The following is a 22,803-nucleotide window of genomic DNA, read 5'->3' as shown; positions in this document are numbered from 1 at the left end:
GAAGGTTGGGGATGGACGGTTGGGTTAAGCAATCACAGGACTTTCATTCAGGAGACCGCTGTTCATGTCCAGTGTGACACCAGAAGACAACGCTGAGTTCTTTTAATGCGACATCACATTCATGAGGTAGGGTAAGTCATTTAGGAAATGTACTTTTTGTAGGTATATAAGTGATTTTAAATCAAACCACAATATTTTCCGAAACCTGACCAAGTAGTTTGGTTGCCTTAACCTACAACTGCAACTGTATGACAAAGGCCCAGTACTTGTGCCACTGCTACGCTGCAACATTCATGTAGTTTGGATACACGCGGAAAATCGACCTATTCAGTTTAGAGGATGTGGGTATGATGTGGGTATGAGGATGTGTTGGCTAATACTCATTTAATGAAAGAACAATACTCACTTGCTGCCAAAACAACCAGTTTCTATGCAACCACAGTTCAGCTGTGTAAAACCAACAGTTGTTCAGAAGGTTCTGTGCATAACATCAAAGCCATATGTCTGTAGTGAAGTGAAAGGAGGAAGATGCTAGATAATACAAAAAAAGCATTTAATTGAATGGTTCTGTCTAAAGGCTCATTAAGATACTGTTTGGCTCATCTTCAATCAATCAATCAATCAGAAGTCATCTCATGACACTTTCCCAATTGAGCAGGTCTAAACCATACTCCTTGATTGATTTATTTACAGAGATCCAACATTTCCCCCATGAGCAAGCACTTGGTGACAGTGGTGAGAAAAAAACTGCCTTCTAAGAGGCAGAAACCTCGAGCAGAAACCGGACACAATGGTGGCCGACCATCTGCCTCGACCGGTTGGGTTGAGAGACAGAGAGAGAGAGGGAGAGGGAGAGGGAGAGAATGGGGGGCGGGGTGGAGGGGGGAGAAGCTGTGGGAGAGACGGGAGGAGAGGGAGATACAGCAGCCACAGCAGGAATAACTGCGTTACTAATTGAGATATGAATGAGTCGAGCAGGACCACAGCAGCAGGACCAGCCGCCATCCAGAGGAACCTGTGAGACTAGAGAGCACAGAGACTCGGTAAGAAGCCGAGTCAGTAACATGTATTAATGAGACGTGTACAGATAGAGAGAAAGGGAGAGGAGCTCAGTGCATCATGGGAGATTCCCCTGGCAGTCTAAACCTATGGCAGCATAGCTAAGAGCCTGTGCAGGCCCTAACTATAAGCTTTATCAAAAAGGAAAGCTTTAAGTCTTCTCTTAAACGTAGAGAGGGTGTCTGCCTCCTGAACCAACACTGGAAGATGGTTCCACAGGAGAGGAGCTTGATGGCTGAATGCTCTGCCTCCCATTCTACTTTTGGAGACTCGAGGAACCACAAGACATCTTGACACGTCATGGTTTAGTTGTGGTGTAGAAACATTCTATAGTGTCCAAACCATTAAACACACTATTCCAGCAGTCTGCTGGAGGCTGTCAGACCATTCCAAAAATCCATGTAATCTTTGGGTTAACGGCATTCAGTTAATCAACAAACTAGTTTAGAAATACAAAATAGTTCATTTGTAAAAGTGAGAGTCATGTTTGCGCTTGGTTGCAGATTTCAACAGCCATGTGGAATTGAAACAAATGCAAAGCTGGAGTCTTTCGGGATTACAAGAATGTGAATTAATTCCAACATTAAAGCTTTTCATCCCTCCGTCCCTGAAGGTGATGATGATGATGATGATGATGATCTGAGGAAGAGGAGGAGGAGGGAGAGGAGGGGGAGGGATATCACCAGTAGGCTAATAACCTCAGCCTCCTGCTGTCAGCGTCATGATCGCAGAATGTACCGGGACCCCTTCACCAGCGGAGCCGCGTCGTGATGACTGTCCGCGGGCACAGCTGCAGCCCGGTGACGCTTGACATTTCCTCCATTCAGTAGTTGATTTCTCCAAGCAGCGCGGTGGGAAGCTGGAGCCTTGGCACAATCATCCACACACGCTCACTCACTCACACTCACACTCACAGGCTGCTTCTCTGGTGCGCACTTCGCTCCGACACGCTCCTCCGAGGCTTCTCCTTCCTTCCTTCTGGGGATTTGAAACTTGAGGGACTTTACCGTCGCAGGCAGAGAACAAAAGGCGGACTGACGGACAGTGTCGGTGCGGTGAATGTAGCGGCAGGCTGGGTGTCTGTCTGCGGGGCGCACAGCGGTGCTGCTGGACCAGCCGAGAACGCACCAAGTCCCGTCCCACATCCTCGTTCCTCCCCCCCCTCCGGTGTCCCGGACACAGCGAAGATGATTCTCCTCGGGACTGTGCTCGCTCTTTTCTGCTCAGGTACGTGCGCTCCTTTGTGTCTCAGCGTTAAGGGGAGAAATGTTTTCGGTGAAGCTTTGGAACAAGCATCACAGTCTTTGTCTACACGCTCTTCGACTCGCAAGTTAGATGGAGATGAGGATGGAGAGTGGAAAGTCACACTTCATTTGTGGCCTCACATTTTATTCCAAAGTGAAGAGATATTCTGCCTCTTCTTCTTATCTACTCCCAGGTTCAGTTTTTTTTTTTTTTTGGCTCGTTTGCTCAATTTCACGGTGTTGCAGCCACGGGGATGTAAATAAGTGAACCTTTCTTCTCCCAACTTTTCTGCAGAGTAAAATGTTTCGCATGGCTGTTACTGGTGATTTAAATTCTTAGATATCGTTTTTGTCCCAATAATTCAGTATTTTGGCTGTGCGCTCAGTTCAAGCAAGACAATAAATGTGTCCGCTGTGTCTTGGTCCCAGACGCCACTAGGCTACGCCCTTCAAGCTCCGAGCCCCGAGCTGAAACTTTAAATGATGAGTGAGCCCAGAAACACGGTGACTGACTGACTGACAGCCGGCAATGCCCTCTGGTTTTCATTGTTTGGGACAAACCAGGAATGATTGATTTATGTGTGGATACAGACGCTCAGAGAGTTCTCTGATTTGTTATAATAAAATACTAAAATAACATTTGGCATTTTAAGCAACGTTTTAAAAATGTTTTGAAATTGCGCTACTTGCAGATGAGAAAGGGCATTAAAAGGACAACATTTAATAAGACATAGGTTAAAAAAAAATACAGAAGAAGAATGTTCATGATAAATATAAAATAAATCAGAGGAACAACAGACTGCCTTCATTTTTTTTATTATATTCAAATGTCTCATACAAATATATTGGCTACAGCAGGATGTGATCCTCCATAGAGCACCGTGAAGCCCTCACTAATGATTAAGGTGAAGAGCTACTTTATTCCAGATGTTTTTCTGCAGCTTGTTCTTCGACACAGTAAGAAAAAGATTCATTATTATACACAAAAAGGCATTTATTTAAGGCATTTTAAAGATTTTTAAGGGATTTTTAAGGGATTTTTAAGGGATTTTTAAGAGATTTTTGACTCTGTTACGTCTATTTCTTTATTTCTTTGTGTGTTTTATATGTGTGCAGGAGTCTGTGTGTGGGCACTTGACCCTGTACGTACACCTCTTAACTGCAGCAGACATGCTTTTACTTGTTTTTTGTTAAATAGAGAGCTTTTGCTCGGGCTGAATACACAGCCTCATAATAATGAAGCTTTTTGATGTTCACTTTATAACTGAAGAACTTGCTGTTGGTGTGAGCGAGGTATTGTCTTGCTGATGACCCTGTTACGTCTATTTCTTTATTTCTTTGTGTGTTTTATATGTGTGCAGGAGTCTGTGTGTGGGCACTAAAAGCTTGTAAATGAATATAAAACTGAAAGAAAACTGGCGACTTTACAGCGCCGTAAACATACACGTAGGGAACTTCTCTGAAAGGGTTGTTCATGGCACAGTAGTGGATTGTGATTCAGCCTGAAACAACCATTTTGTAGAGTTATACGGCGCAGAGACTCACAGACAGGTGAGAAGGCAGTGTTAGCTGAAGAGCTAAAGAGGAGTCTTAAACTAAAAAACAACAGACCGAAAAAAACACGATTCAAGTCACCGTCCATGGTTTTTATATGACATACTTTATTATATACATTCTGTATGTGGGTCAGTGTACAGAGGGAAAGATCTACCAACGCTGGACAAGGAATCAAAATGTGTTCTCTGTCTCTGGCAGTGACCATGACTGAACTGGCTTTTATTGGCTTTATTGGGGGTAATGTGCAATATCTTGGCTGTGTATTATTTTTGTGTAGGGCATCATGCAATATTTTTTGTGTTTATATGGATATGTGTGTCACTGAATGTTAACTGTAGTTTGATTGTATATGTATACGTGCACATTGTGTGTATGTGGAGAGACTGTGTGCTGCTGCGTCACCTGTGTCCTCTCGAATGCCCAAGACAAATTTCTCCTAAGGGAGACAATAAAGGCTTATCTTATCTTATCTTATCTTAACAGAGAGGAAAATACTGCTGCGTACTTGCAAGAGAAAATCAGAAGGGTCAATAAATGTGGAGACATACAGTAGGTATGACAGGCCCAGGTCAGTGGGCCAAAAACCTCTCCTGTCACCTACAATAATGAGGTGAAGCAAATCCTTGGAAGGCCTGAAGATTAGACAACAGCAGGAGATTTGCCAACACATTGATTCTACACATTCTGGGTAAATACCAAAGTTCGTTAGAGACAAAAGTATGGAAGTGATTTAATCTTTAAAGTTTACACAGGGAGTACACAGGGAGAGACTGGGAAGCATGAAACACAAATATGAGTGTTAAATCTAAATGTTGTGCTTTTCTTAGCTGGTTGTGTGGTCACAAGAGCACCTCAGAAGGTGAGAGCGCACTTTAACAGGACACGGCGATATCTGCCTGTCGTTGGATGTTCGTCATAGTTTACGTCTGGCAAACAAGACAGAAGCTGATGGAGCACACTGGGAAGTCACCTGGTGGTCCTTAAAAGCTGCAGGATGACCAATCACTTTTAGTTTCTGTTGGAATTGTCATGCCAAATCAGCCTTCGCTCACTCTCTTTTATTACCACTCAATTGTACTCATTGTTTTTTTTTTTTTTTTTACTAATGTACACCATACATGATGTTAAATCTGTATAGTGGATATCTGCAAATCATTTTAAGCTCTCTGCTGGTAAAAGAAATCTCAGTCTTTGTGTTGTTGTAGTTACACCTGTTGGATGAAGATTATATCAGTGGTTCACAACCTTTTTGGTGAGACAAACCCCTGCAGCCTCATCAGGAGTTCAACAGTATATCATCTCAAAGGTTCTGGTTGATTTCAGCTGTATGTGATTCCACAAGACATAGAGGTGCTGCATTCGTTGATGTTTAGTTTTTATGTCTTCACCTGTGTCAGTTGGTTGGTTGGTTTGTCAGCAGGATTACACAAAAAGCACCGAACAGATTTCCATCAGACTCGGATAGAGGATGGGCCTCTACCCAGATTAGACCTCATTAACTTTTGGTACAGACCTGGATTAATGGCAGCTCCAGGATTTTTTTTTCCTACTTTCTTTAACATTGTGAGATAGGGTGTTTTTGACATTGACGCTGATTCCTCAGAGAATAATGCATGGACCTGGATTTTAAAAAAATCAGGTGTGTTGAGATGGCTGGTGTCTATGAGTGAGTACAAAAGGCAGAGGTATACCATTGTCATTTTTTAGCAACTTTTCATGCACTCTCATCGGCAGGTGTTACATATGGCTCAGGCCGGTGTAAGACTGAGGTGTGTCTAATGCAGTCAGACAGCCGTAGTGAGTAGATTATTGTGACAGTAAATATACTATAGATCAGCCTCACACTGACATGAAAGCATATTTGTCGGTTTATTTTCCTCCTAAACACGTATGTGGATCTGTTATATCAAATCATTATTTCTACCTTTTTCTATTTTCTGAATTAGCTAAGCCAATCTGCATCCCTGCCAAGTACCCCTGGTGACAGCAGAAGAGACCCCTGGTTGGGAATCAGTGGATTATATGAGTGCTGTAGCAGGACTAATGAAATTCCCCCACAGTGGTTTTATGTGAGCGTGGTCTGTGCTGCTGCACAGCCCCGCTGTGTTCATTAGCCGTGTTAATGACTGTCCAGCTTGTAGTGACACTGTAATGTTGAGTGACAGGCTCATATATCTCCCTGTCTCTTGGCCTCAGGTTTACCCCCCCTCCCCCAAGGCTTTCAGGTCGTGTCTGATTTGACTTTTTTTCAATCTCAATCTAAATTCCCCCTTGGATTCAGCGACGCGTCAGAATAAATTGTTCAAGTCGTTCAATGAGGAAGTGCAGTCAACCGACGCCGGTGTGCAAACACATTTGGAGCGGCGGTGGTTGACGTCTTATCGGTGTGCAGGCAGGTGTGCATGTTGGTGTGTGTTTTTAGGGGTGGGAGGGAGAGTGAAAGGACTCATTCTGCTTAGACGCCACGAGTGGGTTTCTGAAGGGATACTGATACCGATACTTTGGGAGTGAAGTTGCCCACTGGGGATATTTACCTGCTCTTTTAGATCATAACCCCTTAACTTGCGTCTTTTTTCCTTTCAGTTCCCTGTCAAGGCCTTTAAAGCTTGTTTGTGAGTGCTGGGCTCCTACAGATCAGTACACTATTTCCTGCCAAAGTTCCAACAGGCTTGGTATTTAAATTGAGAGAAATTTGTCCGTGGTGTTTTGTGGTGTTCTTCTCACTGGTTAAAACAAAAGAAAAATAAAGGACAGCACTCCAATCAAACCGTTTATTCTTGCCACACGGACGTTTCTGGCAAGACGCCCTTCTTCAGCTATATTCTGGCAAAATCACAGTAACTACACAGGTGTGCTAATTATAGGTTATCTAAAACTGCACAACAGATATACCCCAATAGGGGGAGCTGTATGCTTTTGAAGGAGAGCAAAGGACCACGCAGGGTTTCATACAAACAAAACAAAATCTCACAACAGAAAAGCACCTAACTGTATCACAGAAACAACATAGCACATGTTTGTATCACAGGAAACAAGTAAATGAAATCTCCTCGTTCAGTCCCTTTGGAATCAGAGCGTCGAGGAAGTGTATCTAATAGGCTTCTCTCTGGAGGAGCATTCTGTCCCTGTTACCGCCTCTCCGAGGCATTCTCACTGCCTCAACGCCCATGTAATGTAGTTCACTTAAACTGTGGTTATGACTGTCAAAGTGCCTGGCTACTGATGATTTAACATCGAAGCTACGAATAGAACGCTTATGCTCACAGATTCTGCTTTTTAGCTCCCGTTCTGTTTTGCCCACATAATACATTTTACATGGACATTTTAACAGGCTGCTCACTGGTTTGAAATGTCTGGATTTGTTGTGTCATGTAGGCACCAAATAAAGTTAAGCTACATTTGAATCACTTGTGGAAAAACACTCACACAGTCGAGATAAAGTAGATTAGCTGACTTTTTGAGCGTTATGTGCTTCAAAATAGTCTAGGCCTCAGTTTAAATCTGATTGTAGCTTATTTAGTCATTCCCCTTTAATCCCTAAACAGCCATGGGTCAAACATATTATTTCTTCAGTTTTCCTGTGTAAATGAGTGAAATGTTATTTGTTGTCTCCAGGTCACAAGTTATTTATGTCAAAATCACGGATTAACAAATGTTGTGATCATTTATCATGACAATACGACTTTGTAAGATTCGTGAGAGTCGACCATTAAATTCACACACACTGTTCTGTGAGGCGGGTTTGGGAGTTTCAAAGCAAACCCCATGAAGTTTTGTGAACTTCAGCCATTTGAATGTTTTACCTTTGGATTTGATAGGAGAGTATTTACATTATGGCTACTGTAGGGATAGATGTAACACATGTATGATAATATATTATTAATTGTTAAGTTTTACACTATAGTGCAGTGCTTGTTTCCACACAGAAAGCACAGAGCGAGACACTTGTGAGGAGCAGCTGCCACAGTTAATTTATCTCGGGATAACAAGATAAATTAATTCATTATCAGAAGAAAATTATACTGGTAATCTCAAGATAACAGCAACTAAAAAATAATTGCACCTATGGCCGTTATGGGCTTCTGTAGAAAATAAAAGTTAAGAGGTTTTAAAACTAGGTTTTCAGTGGCACCATCATTAGAACTTTCTGTCAGAAATGTAAGTCTCCGAGACCAAATTAAGAGAATGAATATTATTATTTTTGTAAGGCCTGGTTACAACAGAACGTGGCACTGCAAAGTTAATTGACAGCTCTTCACAAAGTATTTGACATTGGAAGCTTGATTTACTCCGCCATGGCACTTTGTTCACCATTGTCAACCTTTTTAATTCAATAAAAAGTTATTCAGAGGGGAAAATAAACCTTTGCTTTGTTCAGTAGCTAACCACGAACAATAAGAATATTTAATAGACGTATTTGTATTGACTCCTGTCTCATAACGCTCTAAAAAAACACTGCTCTTTTGTAGAACAGTATATAACCCGACAGAGGAGGTTAAAAAAAAGCATTGGTTGAACACAGCTAATAAGCTATGATAGCTTCCTTCTTTTTGGAGTCTTTGGCTGCCCATTCTGGCATAGGTTAGCACTGTCAAGATAACTTGCTATTGGTCAACTGCGGTCAAGTTCCAATTGCCAGTCGCCAGAATAAATGTTGGCATAGTGTGTTTCTGCAAAACCACAGGTCCCCTAACCCAGGTCTCCTTACAAATGTCATGGAAGTCAGGTAATGAGCATGTACTGTGAACATGATGCGACACGTTTTGTAGACATATCAATATGGTATGTGTTTATGACAAGTACAGATTTGAACATGTCTGTGGTTTGTAACATTGTGGAAAAAAGCTGTGAAAAAATGTGGGCAGATTTACTAATTATATTCCACGAACTGTGGCGATTCCTTTGGAATGATCGAATTTGTCATAAAATCTCAGTTTGAAATGCTGGAGTGACCATGTCTTTAGACTTCAGGCATTCAACATGACCACTGAAATAACCTTCAAGTCAAAAATGAATTGAAAATAAATAAAAGTTAAACGCTGACAAAAATATATTTATTGATAAAGGATACTAAAAGACAACACCCACCCAGCCCCAGTCTGTTCACCCTGCTGCCCTCTGACAACACATACAGAAGTATCTGCTGCCGTACCACCAGACTACAGAGCAGCTTCATTCATCAGACTGTGAGACTCCTGAACTCATCCTCAACACTCCACCATAAAATGTTTTTCTTGATTAGCATAAAGGGACAACAAGCTACATTTGATTATCCAACCCTGAGTTGTAAAATGACAATTAAATGACCCTTTGAGTATAAGTATGTAAGTAATGCATGGTCTAACTTTAGACACTACCACAGCTAAACACCCCACCTCCACTTATAGCACACACACACACACACGCACAGGTGTCAGGTGTTTCAAAGTGTCTCACCGTGCCAACACACCCATTACTGAAGGTTGCACAGCACTGCAGGGGTGTGTGCTTTGAACAACAGGGGTCCTTCCAGTAGGTAGAGCGAGACAGAGAGAGAACGTCTTATCTGTATTGATCTCCAGTGACTGACGATGATATCTATGAAGAGCAATGAGGCCAGAGAAATGAGCATCATAAACCTACTTTGATGATAAGTGTAAAAAGCTGCTGGAAATAGGAATGGTCATCATCCCCTGTCAGAAGAGACACGGAGACAGAGAGACAGTGACAGAGAGACAGAGAGACAGCCACAGAGAGAGACATAGAGAGACACAGAGAGAGAGAGACAGAGGGAGAGAGACACACAGAGAGAGAGATGAGGATTAGGTGTGTGTGTGTGTGTGTGTGTGTGAGAGAGAGGTAAATTAACTGGGTGGATGAAGTAAGGAAATCCATCTTCCTTCTTCAGTCACATTTAATGAAAAATGAGCAACTTACCTGGCCTCCATCCACCTCGTTCCATCTGATCAGGGTTCGGAGGTGTGTGTGTGTGGTGTGCGCATTGGTCAGTGTGTGTGTGTGTGTGTGTGTGTGTGTGTGTGTGATAGCGTTCTTCTCAAAGGGAATGGTGTATCCAAGGGGGTAGTTTGGAGGTCTTCTGTGTGTTTTGTTGATAACTGGGATTTGGAACTCAAACACAGGGCCGGCAGATGGTGTGTTGGCTTCTGCTTCCGTGACTGTGTGTGTGTGTGTCAAGTGTGTGAACAGGCGTTAGATTGAGTGCTGTGTGTGTGCATGTGTATGTTGGTGTGTCCTTACTCAAACTCAGTGTCCAACTGGAGTTAGTGGTCCCTGAAGGTACCGCTGCTCTCTGTGGTCAGGGCCTGGGCTGATCCCAGGTCAGCCGCGGCCTGACCTCAGGCCCATCTGCTATCATGATGACAGATGTGTCAGAGACTGGCTTCAGATCTGTGGCTGTTGGCTGGGAGGAACCTCTGCCAGACATTTAGTTTGGGTCCTTAAATCTCAAATATGTTTGGAAACGCACTGAATCAAATGTGTTTCTGCCTTTTGAGTCTTTGAGCAGTGCTGGGTGTGGCCAGCATGTTTTTTCAGGTTTATTTCACGACAACTGGCGTCCTGTTGTGTCGCCACTGCACAGGTTAGGTTAGGGTTAGGGTTAATGTATGTTGTATGTGAGCCCTGTATCCCCCCTCCAACAGTTATCCTGTACGCCTCACCTGACTAATGTTTCTCTGAGAAAAAAACTGTAGGTGGTACCTCCTTTACCACACGATGACACGGCAGGAGTTCTTTGCAAAAGTAAAGAAAAATGGGAGGCATTCATCACTGTCTGAGACCTTCGCTACCACCCCGGCATTATCCATTATTTTCTCTTTGATGACAATTACACTAATTATAGCTCCTCTATTACCTCAGGTTTTCATAAACAAGGATGAGAAAGAAATGTTGTGGCTTAGTGATTTAGAGTCTGAGTGTCTGTGAAATGTGATTAGGAATGTGCAGGTGACACACTGACTTCTGTACGAATGATTCTGGTAAATGTAGGAGAGGCAAGAGTGCTGGGCTGCTGGCATAAAGTGGCAGAGAGGGGAACAGAGCTCAGCTCATATTGTTGATTTCCTGCAAACTGCTCCACATGCTCTTGCTCCCACAATTTTTTTATTATTGGATTGGTTGACCTACCCTGGTGCTGCAGAACTAATTTGACCAATATGATGAAGTTTTTGCTCTGTTAAAAGGTCACTCAGACTCCAATTATTGGCTCTCAACTTAAGCTTTTACTAAGGAAGCACAGAATAGGGAGCCAAAGTCGATGCAGCGACCCTTAGATGTCCTCTAATCACAGGCTGTAAACAGTCTGACTTCACCCTGTTCCAGTCTGTCTCTCCAGCATGAGCCCTTCAAACTTCGGCCATCAGACACGAGTAGTTCTTATTCTCCAGTGGAGGTAGTACCAGAGGAGAGACAACATCTGTGTGTCAGGGTAAGCAGGCAGCACAGTACAGGAGTGTGACAATCTGATGGTGTTCAGTCTGACAACTAAACAGATCCTTCACTCGTCAAATAAGAGAGAAATGTCCACAACACTTCAACCCACAAAGCAACGTTACAGGACCAAACAACAGTAATGTGGTAGCAGGTCGTGTCTTCAGCGTCTTACATGAGGAAAGAAATACAGAATTTATATGAGGAAAAGTGTCTCTCATCCTGTCTGTCCTCTGAGCTCCTGCTGTTTACTGGAGGTGATTATGTGATGAGATTTAGAGCAAAAAACCTTAACCCACCATGTCTTTGTGTCCTTCACTGTTGTGTTGTTGTAGTTACTGTCTCTGGAAACTGACGTAGAAAAAAATCTTCGGTGAACGATTCCCGGAAAACAGCCTCAGTCTCTGGGAGTGAGAGTCAGACAGGGTCATGTGATGATGTCATTTAGAGCAAAAAACTTCTCAATGTATTATATAGCACTTACATAGCACTTAAATCATAGCACTTAAGGTGTCCTTTATAAATAGCAGCTGCTCTGCTCAGATGAGGGCTTGAAAATTGTTTCTATTTTTTCATTCTTACTTTATTGACAGTGATATGTTGTGGTTTCTTTCTTGTGACAGATGTACTTATTGTAAGTCGCTTTGGACAAAAGCATCTGCTTAATGCCCTCAATGTAAATGTAAATATATGCAAATGTATTGTGGAAAATGACAAAGAGAACTGTCTATCTGATCTACTTCACACTTGGCAGGTTTGTTGCTGAGGACACGAGTTTGTGCAGTGTGGAATTTGTTGCAGTTTGAAAACACGGCAGGTTCCATATTAATACATTTTGACAGACACAGTGAGCACCACTCTGTGCAGCTGTGGGGCGTGGCTTCAGCCCTTGGCTTTATGGCTCTGCAGACTGAAGCTGGACATCACATGTGATACCTCCCATTGATCGCATGGGGAAGCAGACATAAACAAAATGGAGATTAGCGTGGTGCAGCAACTTGCTGTAGTAACAAAAAAAACAAAAGCAGAAGGTTGAACGAGTCTGGATGAACGGGGAGACGAGTTCAGCACAGGTTTTCTATCCTTCAGACAGTACTGGAGGTGACACTGTCAACATTGGTATGCTAGCTAACAATGTTTACTGTTGCTTGGCAGCACCGTCAGCTGCTCCGGGATGCCTCTCTCATTGGTTGCTGTGGTCCGGCTCAGAAAATACTGATGTAATCATTCAGATTTTAAATCATAAAGATCAATGTTTGATATTATCGGGGCGGTCCTGATGAGTCTGTGAGCAGTTCAGGAGGCATCAGACTGCATCTGTAAACCCCTCACATTACCACATACTCTGTGCTGGATAGCATGCTTTGAACGGACACTGCACTAGTTGAAATAAACAAAAGAAATCTTAGTGTAAAAAAAATCCACCAGGAACCATTTTCTACCATCTGCCATTTAATATTTTCAGATGAGATCCCCCGTTCATAGTCTCAGTGTGACATGTTACTTGCTATAAGAAGGTCCCCGAGAGTTGGCTGCTAAGTGTTGTTGAGTGCTGTTTAATAGAAGTCATAAAACATAAAGGGAAACGTAAAGCGTGATAGACAGAAAAAGCTTTTACGTGGACCTTGAGTTCCAAGGTATTTCCACTAGGGGGTGAATGATTATTGGCCTGACTGATTATCGGCTCTGAAATTTTGATGTTTTTCCATTTTGCCCATTATCTGTATCTGTATTTTATGTAGATGAAAATTGATTAATTTCAAAGTGGCTCTGCTGCAGCCTCTGCCTCTCTGTCTGTATTCACCTCTGTGGTCTCAATTTAATGCTTCATCCACAATACTATCTGATTGGTTTCACGTCACACTATAATAGCCAATCAACACTGAAGGCTGAGCAGAGACATGGCAGAGATAAGGGAAAAGTTGGTGGAGCTGCATTACAGAGGTAAGGTAGCAGGTGTTTCCAAAGTTTCAAAAACATCACAATCCTGTGACCTGTTCACCTGTTTGCCCAGTTTCCCTGTTACACCGCTGATAACGCGCCAACAATGCACTTAGTTGTACCACCAGTGATAACGCTGGCCTGTCGATAGCCTGTCTGAAAGCGTCAGCTCGCCTGTATGAGTTGGTGTGTTCACATGCTACATGTAATGTTAGCCCATAATAACGTATGCTGCTGTCAAGTCTCTTAGAGCTTATTTGACAGCGTTGGCGAACATCAACAAGTTCACTGACTGTTTCATTATTTAGTCTGTTGATCAGCAAAACAATGTTGGCTTTAATGTTTCTTCTTGCTCTTACCAGCGCCGGTCATACTGTCAACAAGTTAACTGCAGGTCTCTGTTAATCCCAGCGGTGAAATACTTAAGTACATTTACTTGAGTAAGTACTGTACCAGTACAATTTTGAGATGCTTGATTGGTACTTTAGTTGATTATTTGCATTTTCTGATACTTTATACTTCTACTCTTCACATGATGGAGGCAAATATTAGACTTTTTACTTCACTACATTTATTTGATAACTTTAGTTACTAGTTAAAGTGATGAACACATGAATGCATTAGTATTTATATTCCAGTAGTGTATTATTCTAAAGTGCACTTTTATGTTTTAGAAATTAAATTATATAAACTATAAGCTCTATTTGAATCAAACATGTGATTAAATGTATTTCAGCTAGGCTTTGTGTTGGAGTTAGTGGTATATCAAATTTCTGAGTTTTGACACCAAGATTTTTATTTTTATTGTAAATGCATATCGGTTAAAAATACTGGTTATCAGTCGTATCCATTACTAATAATGGGTATCAGCCCTGAAAAAGTAAGCCCCCGCTGAACAGTAAGCCATGGTCTGTCACACTTACACTTTAGAATTTGATCAGATATTTAACTTTCTTCTAGTTCAAATGGTAGCTCACATTTTAAACTTCAAATACAGTTTTTTATAGTGACAAAAAGAACAGAAAATTGTTGGATACCACACTTTTGCATTGTTGTAGTAGGACTCACTGTACACTCCTGATGTACACAGCTGTACCTCAGCTCTACAGCACAGTGAAGTACTAATGAATAATTAGTCTTACTCAGCAGATGTAGACTGACAGTATATAGCCAGCCATTATTACACTATATCGGTTGGCTTTCTCCTCCCTTCGTCTATCTGTGTTTTTAAAATCCCCGTTGCTACAGGAAACAGCAACAACCTCAGAGCTAGCAACCTTCATGCTATAATTGGGAAGTTACTCTAACACTAACCTGGTCGCAAACGGTATCAACCTAAACAAGCTAGCAGCTGTTACCTTTTTGCCTTTTGCAGGGATTTAGCTGCCTTAATGCCAGGGCTGGCCTCCCCACATGCAAAATAAGTTGACCCTGACAATATGGGGCACTGTCACTTCATCCTGAGAAGATAACTGTGATTGGTTTAAAGTAATACAAACAAGCAAGAGCATTTTTCCACTATACCAGAATAAGAATTGGTGCAGCCAGATTTCTCCTTCGCTGACACAGCACTGTGGGGCTGTGGTGAGGTCTGGCTATGTAAGACTAATGAATAATTAAACTTCCTGTTCATTTACTGATGACCTCACTCTTTAATGCTCAATTTAACTTTGGGCTTTTATAGATGGCTCTCTTTTCTTTGTTTGTTCACTCGGCTGTGGTTGCCATTATTCCTCATTTTACTCAACCAATTCCTCTCTTTGTTCCAAACAAACTAGAAATGTGAAACGCATCACTTCCACTTCTCATCACAGTGGTGGGAATACGTTCACCCAGAGAAATACTTCTTTTCCCTGCTTCACCACAGCTAGCTCTGAGTCTCCAGTGTAAGAGGGAGACAAATGTACAGAGAGATGGATGAGAGCTGATATCTAACAGCCAGTATATTCTTACCAGGTGAGTCGGAGATATTGTGCACTTATATTACCATCTCAGTGCTGATGTTAAAGTGCATCATTAATAGATGATGAGCTGGTGTGTGAGCTGCTACCTGTCATAGGTTAAATAGCCTCAGGTGGTCATTGTAAGTATCACACTTCATTGCCACAGGGTGGCTGCTGATTGATTGGTTTGTGTGTTCATTTGACCTTCACTACCAAACATCAAAAAAACTAAGAGAATTCTGACCACACCAAAGGATATTCTTTATAATTTATTATATATTGTTTATTTCAGAGTTGCACTGACACAAAGAGGGGGCTTGTTCTGATGAGCCATTAACGTGAAACCCCAGTACAGTACAGGAGTGAGTAATTTAACCCAGATATCAGTTAGCATTTTGGCGCTTCTGGTCAGCTCGCCTCGATGTCAATGGGTTTTCTTTTTGTATTGGTTTTTAGTTAAATGCCAGACAGTTCAGGTTTCCCAAAAAGCAGTCTGTACTGAGGGCTGGTTCAGTACACAGGAAATCAGTCAGCGTGGGCAAACAAATCACAAAGGGCTAGGCAGAGGCAAGGTAAGGTCAAAAAACAGAGTCAAGAACACTAGGAGGCAAATACACTGGGTAGAATGCTGGAGCACATGCTACGAAGGGCGAAGACGAACTGGTAAAGGAAGACACAAGGAAGGTAGGGATAATAACACACAGGTGAAACACATCAGGGAGGGGCAGACAATCACTCAAGGGCAGGAAAGGATCTGAAACGAAGGGAGAGTTAGACACCAAAATTAAGCAGGAAACAGAACTGAAAGGGGAAAACCAAAAACATGACTTTAAGACATGACAAGACATGGCAGCTGTACACACAACAAGCTGTTGGACAAATGTGCCCTCTGTCTAGTGGAACATTTTTTTGACTGTTGCGGTTTCGGAATTAAAGGCTGTCAGATCAATGGCCAGTTCCCCCAAAATTTGGCATATTACTATCATCAGCTATGTATTTTAGTGACACTGAGCAAATTTTAACCTTGTATTTTTTGTGAGAAGTGAGAGACTGTTTTCTGGCGGTCCTTTTTTATTTGCTAATCTAGCAGCTGTACAGACTAGCTAGCAGGACATGCACTGACTGTGTGTATGTGTGTGTAGAGTGTGAGCTACAGCGTGTTGGCAGCTAAGCCTCAGACTGATCTCAAAACACACCAGAATTCCCACTTCTTTCAGAGCTTTATTTTGGTTATACAGCCATTAGTGCAAATTGGATATGCATCCCTCCACAATAAAGTTCAAGCTCAGTCTGAAATACCTTCAAAATTCGAAAGGAGTACCAGACATTTTGAGAATCACACTTATTCCTTTTTTTTTGTCCGATCCAAAAGTAAGATAAGACTCTCATATGTGTCTGTTCAGTCTATGAACACATGCAGACAGCAGCCAGTTAGCTTAGCTTACCACAGAGACTGGAAACAGGGGGGGGGAGGCTAACAGTAGCCTGGCTCTGTTCAAAGGTAACAAAATCTGCTTAACAGCAGCTTAAAGGACAATCCACACTGAAAGGGTTTTTGACATCCATTTCTCACCCGTCTCACGGAACAGATCTGCTTCCATTTTATATAAAAGAAAACTCGGTCCACACTGACTCTACACATGTGAGGTGCATGTCACCCTGTGTTTCATTTGAAATATTCCATGTCTATTTTTTTTCTTCTGTTCTAGTGTACAGAAGTCTCCAAAGACAGCTGTTTAAATCACAAATATCTTAATATTTATATAATGTGTAATTATCGTTGGTAGATGTAATTGGTACCATGTGCTCAGTTTCACAACTGGCTGATTCCCAATCTCAATCTAATCAATAAACCAAAACAATGCTGATTTCTTCCCATAAAGCCAACTTGAAAAATATTTTTGTCCATCAAATTTCTACTGATCAGCCTGCTGAAGACTGTTTGAGCAGCTACTGTCCTTCCAGCACCTCAGGACCTGCTGCTGACAGTCACCTGGTTCTGAAGAGAAAGACGGACGAGTGGAGGTGGGAGTCGCTGTGGACTGAACAAAGTGGACACTTCAGTTGCACTGCCGCTCACATCTTGCCTTAATGTGGATTCCTCATTCATTAACATGTCATATATCTTTTTTGTTGAGATTTAAAAAAGACAACTTGTGGTTTGATGGAGGTGTATGTGTCAGACTGTATCTTGGCAGGGAGCAGTGACTTTCTGGAGTCTTCTCACTGTGAGCTTGTCAGGCACCCAGCCAACAAACGGCCTGGCACACAGCCCCCATGAACGCAATTTTGTTTCTTTGTAAAAAAAATTAAGCAAATGGTTTAAATTAGTGCTCTTTGTGTATCGATTTCAGTCCATTTAGTTAGTGTTTTTTTTTGTTTCTAATCACTGGATGCCAAATCGTCAACTTTTCTAAACTGATACATATTGCCTTTAACATGATGTGGCCTAGCGGCAAAGGAAACGTCCCCATGGGGACTTAAAATAAAGACAGAGATCATAAGAGTTATTTGTTCTCACTTTTTTTTATGAGGATCTGATCCCACACAGACCTTGATTAAAGAATTGATTGAAGGTAAACATACCTGCCTGTAAAATCCATGTGTTCTGTCCACAATGCAACAAACCTTAATTTTGATCTGATCTGAACCTGTGAAGTTTTGTGACTGTATTGTGCATGGTTTTGAAACTGATTGATTTTTTCAATCAGTCAAACGAGAGAGACATACAGTCATGTTCAAAAGTTTCCATCCACTCATAAAGAACATGTATATGATGGCAGTCTTCACTTCCAATGATTTCTTATTTTTCTGTGATGAATGAGTGGGACACACTCTACTTTGTCATGAAAACATTCATGAAGTTTGTTTCAGTAATGAATTTATTACAGGTCTTCTGAAAATGCAACCAAACCTGCTGGATCAAAAATATACATACAGCAACTTGAACAATCAATTTAGGTGATTATAGAAAGTTGTGTGAATCAAATGTTCTTTGGAGCATGGCCTCTTAACTTCTTCTGAGTGATTCTGATTGATAACAGCTGGTTACTTTTCTGGACCCATTTTAATAGGGCTTGTTTGATACACCCATTAGACTCAGCCACAAACACTACAATGGGAAAGTCTAGCACTGGAGCTCAGCATTGATCTGAAAGAGCACATTATTGATTTGAACAAGTCAAGAAAGTCACTTGGAGCCATTTCAAAGCAGTTACAGGTCCCAAGATCAACTGTACAAGCAACTGTTTGTAAGTATAAAGTGCACGGCACAGTGTCACTGCCATGATCAGGAAGAAAACACAAACTATCACCTGCTGCTGACAGAAAACTGGTCAGGATGACAAGAGTCAACCAAAAACCACCAAAAGGCAAGTCTGCAATGAATAAGAAGGTGCTTGAAGACAGGTGTCAGTGTCCACAGTCAAAAAGGAATAATGAAGGAGGATTATCTCCAAATCCTTCAGGAAAACCTAAAATCATCAGCCAGACGATTGGGTCTGAGGTGCAGTTCCAGGTGTTCCAACAGGAAAATGTGTTCCGTGGTGCAAAAAAAGTGAGGACCCAAACGCAAGACACTCAGGAGGCAGGCAGGGTAAGGAACAAAAGGCAAGCTTTAAAAACAAAGCTGTGGTCTAAATCCAAAAAACAAATACAAAAGGCAACCAAAAACAGGAGGAGCAGGTGCATGCAAATACAAGTCCAAAAAATACAAAATATAAAAATACAAAGACGAAACACAAAAGCGAAACGAAGTTCAAAACACGAAAAACACGAGGAATAAAAGCCAGAAACAAACATGGGGGAAGGGACACGAAGACACGGAACATGCTCAGGGGAACAAAACAGATGAACTGACAATAGCCCCATTCACACTGCCCTTTCAGTGCAGGAATCAGGTGTCAACACTCCGCCTCGCCGTCTGTGTGAAAGTTACAGATGCGGAGAGGGGGGACAGTTTCGCTCCGGCTCTGATCCGCCTCCGGAGGTAGTATCAGAGCCGCAGCAGACGCGAGACAGAATCTGTGTGAATGGAAAAGCCGGAGGTGCTGATCAGGAGTGTGTTGGTCTGATGGTGTTCAGTCTGACAGCTAAACAGATCCTTCACTCATCAAATAAAAGAGAAATGTCCCACACTTCAACCCACAAAGCAATGTTACAGGACCAAACAACAGTAATGTGGTGAGTGGTAGTGTCTTTGGCAACTTATATGAGGAAAAAAAATACAGCATCCATAGGTGGAAATGTCTCTGTCATCCTGTCTGTCCTACTGACTCTTCAGCCTGAAAAACAGCATCTGTCCCCGGCAGCAAAGCCAGGCAGCTGCTGCAGTTGAATGGAGGTGATTATGTGACGATATTTAGAGTAAAAAACTTTAACTCACACGTCTTTGTCTCCTTCCACTCTTGTGTTGGTGTAGTTACTGTCTCTGGCAACTTGTATTGAAAAAAATCATTGTGATGGTCAGCCCTCCTGACGAGACTTCAGTGAACTTTCCCCCAGAAAACAGCACCCCTCCCCACAAGTGATAGAGTCAGACAGCGTCCGCTGTTTACTGATGGTGATTATGTAATTATGTAATTTAGAGCGAAAAGCGTAACTTTGTCACTTTCCTTGATGCATGGTGGGTCAGGATCTCAATTACAACACATTATAACAGCATCTATATCATTATAAACAGTCAGATACATGTTAAGACTAACAGCCGGACACCGGGGAAACACGTTAAAAGCGTTAGGGTTAGGGTTAACACACAGATGTCAACATCATGATGTATACCATCAAGCCTCTTTTGGTTCTGCAGCGTCGGCGTGCTGTTTGAATTGACACACTGGTGCAGCTTTACGCCGACGCTGCTTGGTTCAGTGTGAACAAACAAAGGCATAGAAAAGGCGAGCCTTCGCTGCACCGATAATGCAGAGTCTCTGTGGAAAGGGCTAAAGACAGCAGAGAGCACACAGACTATACACACAAGGGCTGATTTACTAACAGGACACAGGTGAACACAGAAAAAGGGCGGGAAATCACACAAAGGGAGGAAATGAAAAGCAAAACATCACACGTGAGGGCAGAACTTCAAAATAAAACAGGAAATAACAGAACCACAAACTCAAACTATGACACAGTGATCCCAAACACACATCAAAAGTGGTAAAGGAATGGCGATTCTGTCAAGAGGAGTGGTTAAAGATTCAGCCAGAGGACTAACAGAAGCTTGTGTAGGCTATCAAAAGCAGCTAACTGAGATGAAAATGGCCAAGAGACATTTAACCAAATATTAGAATTACTGTATGTTTATTATTTTTGATCCAGCAGGTTTGGTCACATTTTCAGAAGACCTATAATAAATTCATTACTGAGACATGTACATGAACGTTTTTGTGACAAAGTAGTTTGTGTGCCTCTCATTCCATCACAGAAACATGAGAGCTGTAGAAATCATTGGAAGTGAAGACTGCCATGATATACATGTTCTTTATGAGTGGATGGAAACTTTTGACCATGACTGTATGAAGACCTGGCAGAATACTCAAAATACCGAAATACTCAAAATACTCGTGACTGTGACACACATGTCTTACTGGAAGCAGCTTCTCAGACTCTTCTGTGTATTCACACAGTGCCTGTGTGCAGCAGATGGCGTATTGGATGTTCATTGTTTTCAGTGGGAAAACAGAGATAAACTCCAGCAGCACTGATGGAGAGTGCTGCATGCTGCCTGCAGTCACTGTGTGGCAACAAAACTTTAATCTTGCCTTCTGCTGTCTACTGGTGACAAACAGGTTTTGGGGATCCAACCAAAATGGTGGCACATACATTTATTTATCCACATGTACTCGTTGTTCTCCTCCAGTGAAGATAAATGAGTGAAGAGCTTCTTCCTCTGAACATTTGAGAGGAAAAAGACTTACTGCCAAAGCGAGGGTTAGCTAAACAGTTTCACTTCCATGCTGGCCTTCTTTGTAGTCAGACTGGCCCTTCTAGCTTGGCAATGTACACAGTGTGGCTTGGACTTCCTGTGGGAACACCTCTTGAGAAAGTGGCCTGCCACTACAATAACAAGGCAACAAAAACACTGGCTACCTTATTCATTTCAGTGGGACGTACTTGGGTTCAGTGCAGGGCCCCATCACAGAACAGAGTAGTAGGAAAAAAAAGTTGGTTCCTGCTCTCGTTGGCACTGTGTCTGTGACTGTAGTATTAATATGCCTTTTACTTCACCAGCACTGAATGGAGAAGAAAACCATATAGTGTGAAACCATAGCTTTTTGGTTCAGAAACCCTCATTCAGAATCACATTGACATGTGAAATGATGCAAATTAATGACTGCACACAACAGCATTTTATGTGGGTCACTGATATTTCTGTATTCATTGACATTAGCAAACATCATTTCAAATCAACTAATGTCACCTGATCAATGAGCTATTTCACATTTTAACTTGCTGTAGTTGTTTGCGCTTGTCAGATGAAGTATGCAGTGCAATGATCACGTTAAATATTCTCATTATGACTTCCCAGCACGCATTATTTGCACTGAGACCTGTCTTTTTTATAGTTTGAAGAAAACTTATATGAGGAAACCTGCTGTGTGTTTAGTACACGTTAATATAAGTCATGGTTGTTTGTTTTTACAATAATGAAGACATTACTATAAAAATGATTTCATGTATTGTATGTTTAACTTAAAACAGTCATTTCATACAACTTCGACTCCAGAAAAGAAATAATTTATGTGAACTGATGATTTTGATGGCAAATATGGTTCTTGATTATAGTTAACACAAGTAGACATGTTTAGTTTCAGCTTGTGTAAAAACTAAACAGTTGAAGGCAATGGGTTCCCTCGTAATTTTTAAAGTCAACTAATGTGGGTTAAGAGTGTAGTTCTAACAAGTATCACATGGCAGAAAACTGAAAAAAGTTGGTTGCCTACGATAGAGCACTTAGAATTACATCATTTATGATTTTCTTGATCTGGGCAACAGTTTTCTGCAGTGAATGTTCTGTAGAGGGAGTCCCTTACATGTCTTTGTTCTGTCGTCTGTCTATTCCAGCAGAGAGCTGAGTAAAGGCCAGCATACAGCACAGTGTTTTTGATGAGGTATTAGGCTGTCTGGAGCACTGACACACAGCCAAAGTGGTCTGTTTATGCTGGATTCACGCAGCTGTGCAGTGTTGAATAAAGCAGTTTTGATCAGTATCACAATATAGAAAATGACATATCAAATGATCTATTGAGGAAAAAGATCCATGAATGAATGACATGAAGTTGGCTTCACATGTCTTTTCTCCACTTGGTTAGATTTATCTGTCATCTCTGTGTTTGAGATGAATACTTTTGTGTATTTCTTTTATTGTGTCAGGAGTTGGTTAAACAAAAGCTGTTGAATTTGTTGCCTGTTGGCTAGCTGTTTCCCATTTCCAGACTTCATGCTAAGCTTAGCTAACTGTGCAAAAAAGTGAATATGTATATTTACCACACCGAAGTGAATGCATTGAACTCTTTTTTGTGAAATTATGTGACCTTTGCTGCATCTGAAATCGTGAAGCAGTGTATTGTTACCTCCGCCAAGGGAGGGATGTTTTCAGTGGAGTCCATTTGTTTGTTGGTTGGTTGGTTTGTACA

At 41.7% G+C, this 22,803-nt stretch overlaps 1 protein-coding gene across 1 annotated transcript in view; it reads left to right on the top strand.

Moving 5' to 3' along the window:
• The first annotated feature begins 961 nt into the window (after positions 1-961).
• Positions 962-22,803, top strand: part of LOC141013546 (GDNF family receptor alpha-4-like) — a 52,392-nt gene continuing 30,550 nt past the window's right edge. Inside the window, exons 1-2 of the mRNA XM_073487300.1 lie at positions 962-1,017; positions 1,976-2,286. Coding sequence (XP_073343401.1) covers positions 962-1,017; positions 1,976-2,286 — 367 coding nt within the window. The remainder of the gene's footprint in view (positions 1,018-1,975; positions 2,287-22,803) is intronic.

The sequence above is a fragment of the Pagrus major genome, chromosome 18 (genome assembly GCF_040436345.1).
Source record: "Pagrus major chromosome 18, Pma_NU_1.0".
Taxonomy (NCBI): Eukaryota; Metazoa; Chordata; class Actinopteri; order Spariformes; family Sparidae; genus Pagrus; species Pagrus major.
Note: the sequence above shows the minus strand (reverse complement) of the source record. Positions and strands in the feature narration are given on the sequence as shown.